Consider the following 14,147-nt stretch of genomic DNA (forward strand, 5'->3'; position numbering starts at 1 on the left):
ACTGTTAAGGATCGTTTTCCCTTGCCCAGAATCGATGATCAGCTTGACCGTTTGGGTAAAAATAAGTACTTCACCACCTTGGATATGGCATCTGGATTTCATCAGATACCAATAGCCAGGTGTTCGATCGAAAAAACTGCTTTTGTGACGCCTGATGGGCACTATGAATATTTGCGAATGCCGTTTGGTCTCTCGAACGCACCGGCTGTTTTTCAGCGGGCGATTTGTGGCGCTCTAGGTGATTTAAGGGATAAGGATGCCATGGTTTACTTAGACGACATACTTATTCCTTCAATGACCATACCTGAAGGCTTGGGAAAATTATCTAGAGTTTTGGATTGTCTCACGGAAGCAGGTTTTTCGTTAAATATCAACAAGTGTAACTTTTTTGTAAAGCAAATCGAGTATTTGGGCCAGGAAGTTTCTGAAGATGGTATACGGCCAGGGAAAAATAAGGTGAACGCCCTCTTGAGAGCCCCTGATCCATGCAATGTCAAGCAAGTGAGGCAATTTATGGGTCTTGCTAACTATTTTCGTAAATTTGTTCCGGAACTGGCGGCACGTACGGCCTGCATCACGAAATTGACAAAGAATAACGTGCCTTTTGATTGGGGGGATGAGCAAAAAATCGCGAAATCTTATGTTTGCGCCTTCCTTAGTCAGAGGCCTCTACTAGCCGTTTTTGATCCGACTTTGGGAACAGAACTCCATACAGATGCTAGCTCAGTGGGTTACGGAGGCATCCTCTTTCAGAAACACGACAATCAATTGCGAGTGGTTGCTTACTTTTCTAAAAGAACATCGAGCGAGGAGTCAAAGTACCACTCCTACGAGCTGGAAACCCTGGCGGTATATTATGCCATTAAACATTTCCGGGTTTATTTACTTGGCACGAAGTTCAAAGTCGTAACCGATTGTAATTCTCTTAAGCTATCCCAAAACAAAAGGGAGTTAATACCGAGAGTAGCCCGATGGTGGTTATTTTTACAATCGTACGATTTTGAAATTGAATATCGCAAGGGAAAATATATCCAACACGTGGACTACTTTAGTAGGAACCCCATTGTTGAGGTCATTGACCCCGAGCTCGTAAGAATTCAGGCTGTGACCACGGACAATTGGTTAAAAAGGGCCCAAAGAAAAGATCATGAAACCCAGGGCATTATAAGCAATCTAAACGACGGGAAACTCACGACCGACTATTTTTGTCAAAACGAGTTGTTATTTAGAAAAATTAACCCTGGTCGAAACCCGCCTATTTACCGCGCTTTTATACCCAAGGGTAGCCGTTTAGGATTACTAAGATTATTTCACGACGAACAATGCCACATCGGCCCCGACAAAACTCTAGCTAAAATAAACCACTATTTTTGGTTTCCTGGGATGGCCAAGTTCGTAAGAAAATATTGCAACCATTGTTTGAAGTGCATTATTAGCAAAAATCATACTGGTCCTAAACAGGCGCATCTGCACCCTATTGATAAAAGACCGATACCATTTCATACGGTCCATGCCGATTGTGTGGGTCCGTTCCCAACCTCGGCCGAGGGTTATAAGCACTTATTACTTTTGGTTGACTCTTTTACGAAATTCTTATTTTTGGTACCACTTAAGACCTTGTCAGGTACTGAGATGTGCAGTGCCATGACCTTGTACTTAAATATGTTTGGTATCACGCGAAGACTGATCTGCGATAGGGGTACCAATTTTACTGACAGTTTAGTTCAACGATCACTCTCGGAACTGGGTATTCAACAACATTTTGTTGCCAAAAGTGCTCCACGGGGCAATGGACAGGTGGAACGCTATGTGGGAACAGTCACCAACTTGCTTAGGGCGGAAATAACTAATAGAACAGAATGGCCGAATGTAATTCAAAAATTGCAAAATACATTGAACACCACGGTACAAAAGACAACTGGATTTTCGCCAGTGTATTTATTAACGGGGGTTGAAGGCAGTAGCTCCGATGTAAAAACCTTGACAGCGTCCTTTTCGTTGAAGGACGTCCCCAATAATTTATTAAGCGATCGAGAACTGGCATACGAACGTATGAAGAAGCAAGCGGATTTGGCGAAAAATTTGTTCGACAAGAAAAGAAGGTCAAACAAGGTATTTGTAATAGGTGACTACGTCTATCACCCTTCAGGCAATAGTCATTTGGCAAAATTAGACGACAGGTATGAGGGACCATTTGAAATAACTCAAGTTCTCCCTAATGAAAGGTATGCGCTGAAAAGTCTTGCGTCAAATCGAAAACGAATTGTGGCCAAGGACATGATCAGATTATGGCCTGATGATTTATCGGACAATGCATGATTTACTTACTCTTATTTTTGTAAAGCTGTTGGAAGCGGGACGCTTCGCAACCAGTGTTTAGTTGTTCTGTTGAAAGCGGGACGCTTTGCAGTTCATATTTTAGTGTAGGGTTGTTGGAAGCGGGACGCTTCGCAACCAGTGTTTAGTTGTTCTGTTGAAAGCGGGACGCTTTGCAGTTCATATTTTAGTGTAGGGTTGTTGGAAGCGGGACGCTTCGCAACCAGTGTTTAGTTGTTCTGTTGAAAGCGGGACGCTTTGCAGTTCATATTTTAGTGTAGGGTTGTTGGAAGCGGGACGCTTCGCAACCAGTGTTTAGTTGTTCTGTTGAAAGCGGGACGCTTTGCAGTTCATATTTTAGTGTAGGGTTGTTGGAAGCGGGACGCTTCGCAACCAGTGTTTAGTTGTTCTGTTGAAAGCGGGACGCTTTGCAGTTCATATTCAGTTAGTATCTTTTTACTTTTGTAAAGTTGTTGGAAGCGGGACGCTTCGCAACTAATGTTAGTTGTTCTGTTAAGAGCGGAACACTGTATAGTTCCTGTTCTTTATTGTAGTGATGTTAGGGGTGGCACGCTTTGTAATATGTGCTTTTGTTGTCATGTTGGAAGCTGTAGCTCTTCGCACTCTGTAGTTTCATTAATACCTAGTTTTAAGTTCTCTGTGTATTACTTTTTGTTGATAATTGTTAAGGAAATTCGAGAACGAATTTGGTGTCAGGATTGGCCGTGTGAGCTTTCATATAGAAGGTGATACGGGGTTGGATATTAATTCATTTAAGGCAAGAGCAATAAACCTGTTATCTTACAAGGATGGAGCTACGTCTTATCCTTGGGCATATGTGGTATGTCACCGACACCTAAGAGTGCCCATTGGAGATTGACTAAACTTGTACTAGTTAAAGTAGATCGTTGCCTTGAAAGATAAAGAGGGTTTGTTTATCATATGGGGGTGTGAAGAGAATGACTAAGGGATGTAAGCGTGGGAAGAATGTAGAAGGTTTAGCGATTATCTTTTGAAGATAATGTTAGGGCTTGTGTAGGGGACAGAATTCCCGATAATTAATTTAATGTATTAGTTCGATAAGTTGTATTCTTCATAAGCCTAGTATTAAATGTGTGACTAGTATGTAAGAAATCCGTGTGCTACGCCTATGGACATTACTCGTTTCTCTTGCCACTTTGTCCGTATGACCAGATGTTGATTCGCATTTTGTTTGATCTTAGACTAACTGTGTAATAAAACTCCTCGCCGACCTTTTGTGCGTACTAGAATTTAGACACGTTCTCGATGCTGGTCATAAACGCCCTCCAATAAAACCCAATTATATTGTTAAAGTTAGGCAAGTCACAAGGACAAATCTAGAAGAAGCGCCGATGATGACCTCTTAGTTTCTGGTACGCCTATGTACGGTTACCATTAACTTTAGTATTTAAGATTTTGCAAGAAGAAAAATCGCTCTCTTCTTGTGCGTCTCCGTCGACCCTTAACTCCGTACTTTGCACGTTACTCGTACGCGATTACTTTACACACGGTTCCTATACACGGTTAATTACTACACTAATTAACTTGTCACGAAAAGTTGTTATTTCTTTGCTACATTACTCGAAGTTGTTAGTGAATAATAAACCTTTGTTACCGTTAGAAAAGGGTTTTGTTTTCATTTGCACGAACACGGTGTCTCTGAGACCGCGAACTCAGGGTGGTCCTTCGCAAGCATCCAGTCCATTGCTTACTAGACGTATCAAGAATTAGGCCATGTCTAATCAACATCTTGGTACCACGATCCACGAATAAACAGTTTGGTCCTTCGAGCCGGATCAACATTTTTGGTCCTACGAGCCGGATCAACATTTTTGGTCCTTCGAGCCGGATCAACATTTTTGGTCCTACGAGCCGGATCAACATTTTTGGTCACTTCGAACCGGATATCACGGGACTGGATCAGAACCTGTGGAACATAGGACATCGAAAGCGGAATAAGGAGTAGAACGGTGGATCCCAAGGAGAGCAAGAAACAATCCCGGTGAGTCATTTCCTTTTTATCACGATTTTTCCTCTTTGAATTTGCATAACCTCATAATCCCGATTCCCATTTGATACTTTAAATGGTCGTTAGTTGTATGAGATTGATACGACTTATTTACTTTGGTTTATGCTCGATTTATGCACATTAAAGAAGTCGAAACTAGTTAATTTCTCCAGTAGTACTTCTGTTTGAATCGCGTAAATTGATTTATTTTAACGCCACGTTATCAATAGTAGTTAAAAATGACCACTAGAGCTCAAAAAGAAAAAATTTCAAAACGATCCGAAATGGAACTAGGCTCAGCAGAGTCTCTTAGCGAGAACGATGAATTTAGAGAACTTTTGCACGCTCGCAGAATTTTAACTAAACGTTTATCCCGTTTTGAACAGTACCTTCGTGATAACAGAGACATTCAAGAAACAGTTCAATTAGAAATCCGCCTCAAGATCGTGGAGGAGGACTATAATCAGTTCGATAAAGTACAATCTCGTCTAGAATTTTTAAGCTTAAACGAAGAAGAACAACGTATTGAGATCGAATCAGCCTACTTTAATTTAATTTCAGAATTAAAGCAGTTAATAAATTCAATTAGCAAAAATCAAAATAGTACTAATACTCATTTAGGAAAACAAAATTCACCAAGAGGTCTAGGAAAATTACCAGATTTAGGCTTACGTTCATTTTATGGCAATTATGAAACTTGGTTCAGTTTAAAAACATATTTGATTCCTTAGTCCATAGCAGAACCGACTTGAGTGAAACAGAAAAATTGTTATATCTAAAATTATGCTGTAAAGGCGATGCGCTAAATCTCATAGACTCTCTCGACATAACTCCCGATAATTATACAATCGCTTTAAATCTGTTACAAAAAAGATATGAGAATAAAAAAGCAGTTATTAACATTCACGCTAAAGGTTTAGTTCTTAATTTACCAAACGTGAATAAAGGTTCATCTGTAAATATTAGAAAGTTAATAGATGCAGTTCAGCAACATAAATCATCATTAGAAAAATTAAAATTACCCGTGGATCAATGGGATGTTTTGTTGATACCGATAATATTAAACAAACTGGATGATAGTACTAATCACGAGTGGGAGCGGAAACAATGTAATACTGAATTGCCGACTGTTGATCAATTAATGGAATTTTTAACCGAAAAATGTCGTTCGTTGGAAGCGGTTCGCGGTTTCTCAACCATACAATCAAATAAGCATAATAGGGATAGAACGCAAAACAAAGGCCACGAGAAAAGAAACGAATCACATCAGTTTAGGAATTATTCGTATTCTTTGACCGAAAAAATCAGTAAGTGCTACATCTGCACCGAAAACCATTTCATTCATCAATGTCCTCGTTTTATCCAATTATCAGTGTCGGACAAATATAACGAAATTCGAAGACATAAATTGTGCAGCAACTGTTTACGTCCAGGGCATCTGAAACAGGAATGTAGATCAAGAGGCTGCAAAAAATGCAACCAAAAACATAATAGCACGTTACATATAGAGAAACGTTCAGGGAGTGAACATGTTCAAAATTTTAGCAACAGCAGCACTAATGAACCTTCCTCATCATTAACTGAACATGAATCATCGATCAGTTTTCCATCTAATCCTTCGGCTCACGATGTATCTAGAAGGTATGGAGAATCCAAACAATCTACAGTTCTAACAATCGGCCAAAGTAACGCGGTCACGTACGATACGGAAAACAATCCTTTGGCATTATCATCGTTAGGTATTCATAAAAATCAAGTACTACTATCCACGGCTACCATTCTCATCTCAGACAGAAAAGGAAATTGGCATAAATGCAATGCCTTACTCGATTGCGGAAGCCAGTCAAATTTAATGACAGAAAACTTCTGCAGAAAGTTAAACTTAAGTCCCCAAAAAATTGACCTTTCATTATCAGGTATCAGTCAAATTGTCACAAAGATTAATCAGCGAGTGCACACGAAAATAAAATCCAGGTTCAACGAATATGAATCTAACATAGCATTTTTGGTTTTGCCCATTCTTACCGAAAATCTACCCTCATTTAGATTTCCTAGTTCGGTACTTCAAATTCCAACAAATATCAATCTAGCTGATGAGAAATTTAATGAACCAAAACAAATTGATGTTTTATTAGGGGTAGACATATTTTATAATCTGTTAGGTTCGGGTAAACTTAAATTAGGAAAGGGATTGCCAATGTTACAAGAAACCTCTTTAGGCTGGGTAATATCGGGCAATTTAATATGCAGAGAATCTCAAAGTCGGAAAGAAGTATGTATATGTATGCGACTAGTATTTCAAATAAAACATTAAATGACTCGTTGACGAAATTCTGGCAGATTGAAGAGTTTGAAAATGCTAAATTCCTATCAAAGGAAGAAAATTATTGTGAGGAATATTTTAGTCAAACTACAACCCGCGACATGGACAATAGTTTTGTCGTAAGGTATCCGTTCAATAATCAAACAGATTTTAGTCTCGGTAACTCCAAATCGAATGCCCTAAAGCGGTTAAAAAATGTAGAGAAAAGGTTAGAAAAGGACAAGGACCTCAAGAAGCAGTACGTAGAATTTATGACGGAATATGAGAACTTAGGCCACATGACGCTTCAAGGGCCCATTGAAAGGGACATCTCTATTCCAAACAATTCTTATTTTTTACCCCACAGTGCGGTACTAAAGAATTCTATTACCACGAAGTGTCGCGTCGTTTTTGATGCAAGCTGCAAAACAAGTTTAGGAATTTCCCTGAATGACACGCTTTTGGTAGGACCAGTAGTACAAGATGACTTGTACTCAATTTTGATACGTCTAAGACTTCGCAAAATTGTTTTGAGCGCGGACATCAAAATGATGTACCGATGTATAAAAATTCATGAGGAAGAACGTAACTTCCAAAAGATACTATGGCGAGCAAATCTTAATGATCCGATTAATGTGTATAAACTCAACACGGTAACGTATGGCACATCGAGTGCACCCTTTCAAGCCACACGTTGCTTGATAGAATTGGCCGAGCGCAACAAAGACAGGTATCCACGAACAGCAGAAATAATTAAACGTTCGTTCTACATGGATGACCTGTTGGTTAGCATTGATTCGGAAACAGATGCATTGCAAATTTATAGGGAACTAGACGATATTTTAAGTCAAGCTAATTTTAAATTGAGAAAATGGTCGTCCAACAGTAACATAGTTCTAAACAGTATCCTACAAGCAAACAGTAACGAAAATCACGACAATTTAATTCTACCTCATGAAGATAAACATATAAAAACTCTTGGAATCAGCTGGGATCCTAAACAAGATACTCTAAAATATTCAGTAAATATTAAATACGAGCCATCCCGTGTTACCAAAAGGACTATTCTTTCAAAAATTTCGCAGATCTTTGACCCGCTTGGGTTGATCGGTCCCGCATTAACTAGGGCCAAGTTAATCATTCAAGCTCTATGGAAATTACATATCGGTTGGGATCAAGCGGTCCCGAATGACCTAAGACAGATTTGGGAGGAATTCTCGAATGAACTGGAGTGCCTCAATGAATACAAGATCGATAGGCTTGTAATTCCAACAAAGACGGCCCATATAAGATTGTACGGATTTTCTGATAGCTCCGAAAAGGCTTACGGAGCCTGTATTTACGTGGCCTCGGAGGATGAGTCAGGTAGTCGCGAATTACGACTGTTGACAGGAAAATCAAGGGTAGCTCCAGCTAAAAAATTGACCTTGCCTCGACTTGAGCTTCTAGCGGCCCACCTTTTAGCCAAACTAATGAATACGGTAAGACAAATTTTAGACATACAAATATCAGACGTACGATACTTCACGGATTCTAGTATTGTTTTGGCATGGTTGAAAATTGATCCTGCTCACCTTAAGACCTTTGTTGCCAATCGAGTGGCAAAAATTAATGAATTGACCAAGATAACGGAGTGGGCTCACGTGCCAAGCAAGGCCAACCCTGCAGATGTAATATCGAGAGGATTGAGCCCAAGGGAATTGCTGGGATGTGATCTTTGGTTTCACGGTCCCGAATTTTTAAAGAAAAACACATCAAGGACGGAAGCGAACTTAGATAGCCATGAGGTTCCCGTCGATGTCTTGCCCGAATTAAAAAATAATCATACCACAGTATATAAAACAACGAGTGTAAATAGCAACAACTACGGACTTAACATTTTTGATAGATTTTCTACCTTCTTCAAACTGCACAGAGTAGTAGGTTACATATGCAGACTTAAAAATCGATGCCGCAAAGTGATGAATAAGTCAACAGCCTTGACAGTTGAAGAATTAAACGAGTCACTGCTTTTATTAGTAAAATTGGTTCAACGGGATAGCTTCGAAAAGGAAATTTCCGACTTATCCAAAAGTAAAAAACTCCCAAGCGAAAGTAAAATTTTGAATCTAAACCCATTTCTCGATTCAGAAGGAATACTTCGAGTCGGGGGACGTTTAATAAATTCACAATTTAATTTTGAACAACAACACCCTATTATATTACCGTATAAACATAAATTCACTGACTTGATAATACAGAATGAGCATATGAAACATCTCCACGCGGGAGTTCAAAACTTGCTTTCGATAATTCGCCTCAGATTTTGGATAATAAACGGAAAAAATGCAGTTAAACGTAACCTTAGTAGATGTATAAGATGTTTTAGAGTAAAACCGAAACCTTCGAAATTTTTAATGGGTTCCCTTCCGACCGCAAGGGTAACGCCTTCACGACCTTTTTCAAATTGCGGAATCGATTATGCAGGGCCTATACTCATAAAGGAGGGTACGCTGCGTAGAGCCAAATCCGTAAAAACTTACATATGCATTTTTGTTTGTTTTGCCACGCGTGCAGTACATATCGAACTGGTTAAAGATCTTTCGACCGATAGCTTTTTGAATGCTTTGGAAAGGTTCTGTTCCAGACGAGGAAAACCAACAAACATACATTCAGACAATGGTTCTAACTTTGTAGGGGCCAATAATTATTTTATCGAACTCTATAACTTAATAAATAATGAATCACACATTAACGCCACAACTACATTTTTAGCCAATCATTTGATAAAGTGGCATTTCATACCCGCGCGTAGTGCCCATATGGGAGGATTGTGGGAGGCGGCGGTGAAATCGACTAAGTTTCATCTTCGCCGCGTCTTAGGTGAATCATCTCTAACATACGAAGAGATGTACACCCTATTAGTAAAAATCGAAGCTTGTCTCAACTCGCGACCACTAATGCCAATCTCAAACGACATAAACGACTATGCACCCTTAACTCCCGCGCATTTCCTTATTGGTGACTCGTTGGCAAGTTTACCACAACCCGACTACCAGAACGCCGTTATCTCTCGCTTATCTCATTACGAACGACTTCAACAACTCCAGCAGCATTTTTGGAATAGTTGGTCCAGAGACTATTTGACAAATTTGCAAACTCGATGTAAATGGAAGAACACTGTAGATAAAACCATAGATATTGGAGCATTAGTTTTACTGGTGGAACACAATACTGCCCCACTGCGCTGGATTTTAGCTCGAGTTGTCGAACTCCACGAAGGAAAGGATCATGTGATACGTGTAGTGTCAGTGCGCTTACCCAGTGGAACTATATCGCGAAGATCATTGTCGAAAATATGCCCATTGCCCATGAATAACAAATAACTCTTTGTAAATAATTTAAAAGGTAACGACCTTTTAACGGGGCCGGCATGTTAGGGCTTGTGTAGGGGACAGAATTCCCGTTAATTAATTTAATGTATTAGTTCGATAAGTTGTATTCTTCATAAGCCTAGTATTAAATGTGTGACTAGTATGTAAGAAATCCGTGTGCTACGCCTATGGACATTACTCGTTTCTCTTGCCACTTTGTCCGTATGACCAGATGTTGATTCGCATTTTGTTTGATCTTAGACTAACTGTGTAATAAAACTCCTCGCCGACCTTTTGTGCGTACTAGAATTTAGACACGTTCTCGATGCTGGTCATAAACGCCCTCCAATAAAACCCAATTATATTGTTAAAGTTAGGCAAGTCACAAGGACAAATCTAGAAGAAGCGCCGATGATGACCTCTTAGTTTCTGGTACGCCTATGTACGGTTACCATTAACTTTAGTATTTAAGATTTTGCAAGAAGAAAAATCGCTCTCTTCTTGTGCGTCTCCGTCGACCCTTAACTCCGTACTTTGCACGTTACTCGTACGCGATTACTTTACACACGGTTCCTATACACGGTTAATTACTACACTAATTAACTTGTCACGAAAAGTTGTTATTTCTTTGCTACATTACTCGAAGTTGTTAGTGAATAATAAACCTTTGTTACCGTTAGAAAAGGGTTTTGTTTTCATTTGCACGAACACGGTGTCTCTGAGACCGCGAACTCAGGGTGGTCCTTCGCAAGCATCCAGTCCATTGCTTACTAGACGTATCAAGAATTAGGCCATGTCTAATCAACATCTTGGTACCACGATCCACGAATAAACAGTTTGGTCCTTCGAGCCGGATCAACATTTTTGGTCCTACGAGCCGGATCAACATTTTTGGTCCTTCGAGCCGGATCAACATTTTTGGTCCTACGAGCCGGATCAACAGATAAACAGATGCGCGGGGATGTCTCCGCCACCTTGTATGAGGGGGGCATTCTTTTCCCAATCTTGGTCGAATAAAGAAGTCTTGCTTAAATTCGTGTTTTTTTAATTTTTTTAAGAAGGAAATATTTTTTTTCTTACATATATGTAAAATTTGCGTCCGAATAAATAAGGTCTTAAATATATGCATGCCCAAACCATCGCTAACAGTTCTTTTTCTATTGTTGAATATTTAGTTTCCGCGTCGTTTAGGGTTCTCGAGGCGTAGGCTATAGGTTTATCGTTAGGTATGGATTCTTGCGACAACACTGCGCCGATTGCAAAATTACTCGCGTCTGTTGTTAATAGGAATGGTTTAGTGAAGTCTGAGTATTGCAGAATGGAGAAGTTTATCAGTAATTGCTTACAATGGTCAAAAGCATTTATGAATTCGGGTGTGTGTATAATTTTTGCATCCCTTTTTAAGCACTTGGTCATCGGTTTCGTTATCTTCGCAAAATCTTTAATGAACCGTCTATAGTAACCAACTAAACCCAGAAAAGATTTTATTTCTTTTGTTGTCCGGGGAATAGGGAAATTCTTAACTGCATTAATTTTGTCGGGGTTAGGTTTTATTATTTCTTCACTTACGATGTGTCCTAAGTATTGGACTTCTTTCCTTAGGAACGCTGATTTGTTTAGTTGTATTTTTAATTTAGAATCCCGTAATCGAGTAAAAACTTGCTTTAATTTTTCTATATGTTCTTGTAAGCTAGTGCTGAAGATAATGATATCATCAAGATACACAAAGCATGTTTCGTTTTGTAAGCCACGTAATATATTGTTCATTACACATTGAAATATAGCCGGGGCGTTTTTTAGTCCAAACGGCATTCTCAAAAATTCGTAGTGACCTGTATCTGTACTGAAAGCTGCCTTAGCAATATAATTCTCATTCATTTGACTTTGGTGAAACCCATTAGCGAGGTCAAAGGTTGTAAAATAGTGTGCTTTACCCAATTTATCTAAAATTTCATTAATGTTTGGCAAGAGAAATTTATCGTCCATTGTTTGTTCGTTTAGCTTCCTATAATCGATGACCATACGCTATTTTTGTTTATTTGATTTATCTAATTTCTTTGGAACTATCCAGATGGGAGACGACCAGGGGGAATTTAAATCTCTTATAATGTTTTGTTGTAATAATTTTGATATCTGATTTTTAACTTCTAAACGGTGAACTTCGAGATATCGATATGTTTTCGTGAAAATGGGGGTCTCATCTTTTAATTTAATCTGGTGCTTTATTGCATTTGTAAATGACAAGGGTATACTTTCACAATGGAAAATATCTCTGAATTCATAACACAATTTTCGAATTTGGCTTTTCTCTTCAGGATTGTAATGATCGAGCTTAATGTTTTCAAGATTACATTTTAGTAAATTATCAAAGTTACTATCCATTGCTACATGCGGTGCGGGATGATCTAGGAAATTTAGTTCATTCAAGTTTACGGGTTTAATCTCTAAGGCTTCTAAAATTTGGAGTTTTATCGGGTTTTTTCTTGGGTTTAAAATAGAGTTGTGGCTGTATTATCTTGAATTTTAACGAGGCATTCTGGTATTTCGAGATGTCCTAATCTTTGATAAGGGACAATTCTATATCCTTCGGTAAAGTTAACGGGAATTTGTATCTTTTGTATACTTCTCGGGGAGATGATATGGTTCATACTGGAACAATGGGGTCTTTGAAGTTGAGGGTTTTTTGTATCACGGCAAATGGGTATTTCGACATTGGGTAATTTCAGTGTATTAGCTTTAAAGTCTAAATTAGTGTTTAGTTGTTTGATAAGGTCTAGTCCTATGAGTCCGTCAAATTTATCGGAGAAGTTGAACAGGAAAAATTTGTGTGAGCCAGGAGTTTGAAATGTGGGAAAGACAGGTTATGATGCGACTTCATTATGAAATGATGTGGCATGGGCTGTTTGAACTTGGAAAGGTTCGTCTGAGATAGAATGAGGGAAATATTCGTAGGCAATTTCGGGTTTAATGAAACTTCTAGTACTACCAGTGTCTAATAGAAATTTGGCTTGGAGTTCAGGGATAAAAATGTAAGGGAGTTGAATGTCATTAGTATTAAGTAGTATTATGTTGTGTCCGTATTTCGGCTGGTTGATGGAAAATTTGAATTTCTTTCTTCACTTTTATAATATTTGTGATAATTGAGATCGAGACATGAGTTACTATCTACGTGGGTGTTTCTATAAACGTCGTAAAAGGGATAATCGTTATTGGAAGTAAGTTCCTCGGGTGATTGGGGGAGAATTTCCTGATTGTATGATTCTTGGCTAATGAAATTTCTTTTCGGATTGTGAATGACGGTATTCTCAGAACTAGTGTCCATAGATTCTACGGGGTTTTGATTAATATTTGATCTGTGAGATCTTTGACCAAACGGTGGTCTAGGTGTGAAAGGTGTTCTTCGAGAGTTACCGAATTGGTTATTGAAAGGGAAATTTGGTTTTGGTTGATAAGTATGATTCTTGAAGTTATTGAAAGGGGGTCTGGAAAAATTTGTATGGTTGAAATTAGAATATGATGTCCTTGAAGAGTTTTGTTGATTGAAGTTGGGGAATATTGGTCTCGAGAAATTATTATGTTGCGTGAAGTTCGAGAAAAGTCTAGGGGGGTAATCATTCTGAGGCCGTTGAGTATTGAATGAATTGATAGGGGTTTGGTTAAAATTATGGGAAAAGTTAGATCTATCTGTAGATCTGATGTTGGGTTTAAATTGTCTGTTGAAATTTCCTGTGTTTTGCCCGAAATTCTGTACACTTTTAAATTGTATGAAATTCTCTTCTTCTCTAACAAATGACATAGCCTGTTCTATACTATTAGAGGATTTTAGTTTAACTACCAATTGTAGATTATATGATAACCCATTAATAAATGTTTTTAAAGCGAACTCGTCGTAATGTTTTATTTTAATAAGCTTAGTCTCACTACTTTCAGAGGTTGCATTTAACTTTGAAAAAAGTAAACTGCGAGAATTCTGTATTCTCATACTAAATTGCAAAGGGCTTTCATTTTTAAACATCTTTAAATTGATTAAATCTTGGATAAGGCAATCTATTGATCGCTGATCCGAAAAACTATTTATCAAAACTTCTTTAATGAGAATCCAAGAGTTTAGATTGATAAGTGAAGATATTAAATCTGCAGCTCTACC

At 38.5% G+C, this 14,147-nt stretch overlaps 1 protein-coding gene across 1 annotated transcript; it reads left to right on the forward strand.

Moving 5' to 3' along the window:
- Nucleotides 1-4,629: 4,629 nt before the first annotated feature.
- Nucleotides 4,630-10,012, forward strand: LOC136418958 (uncharacterized). The gene is made up of 4 exons (XM_066405165.1): nucleotides 4,630-4,867; nucleotides 5,077-6,617; nucleotides 6,686-8,720; nucleotides 9,402-10,012. The coding sequence occupies exons 1-4, from the start codon at nucleotides 4,630-4,632 to the stop codon at nucleotides 10,010-10,012; spliced, it is 4,425 nt and encodes a 1,474-aa protein (XP_066261262.1).
- The last annotated feature ends 4,135 nt before the right edge of the window (nucleotides 10,013-14,147 follow it).

The sequence above is a fragment of the Euwallacea similis genome, unplaced genomic scaffold (assembly GCF_039881205.1).
Source record: "Euwallacea similis isolate ESF13 unplaced genomic scaffold, ESF131.1 scaffold_51, whole genome shotgun sequence".
NCBI lineage: Eukaryota > Metazoa > Arthropoda > Insecta > Coleoptera > Curculionidae > Euwallacea > Euwallacea similis.

Coding starts and splice junctions, on each gene's coding strand:
- LOC136418958 (XM_066405165.1), top strand. CDS start 4,630: ATGGAACTAGGCTCAGCAGAGTCTCTTAGCGAGAACGATGAATTTAGA. Junction 4,868..5,076: donor CTTAAACGAAGAAGAACAAC/GTATTGAGATCG, acceptor TTGATTCCTTAG/TCCATAGCAGAACCGACTTG. Junction 8,721..9,401: donor AATTTCCGACTTATCCAAAA/GTAAAAAACTCC, acceptor CTACATTTTTAG/CCAATCATTTGATAAAGTGG.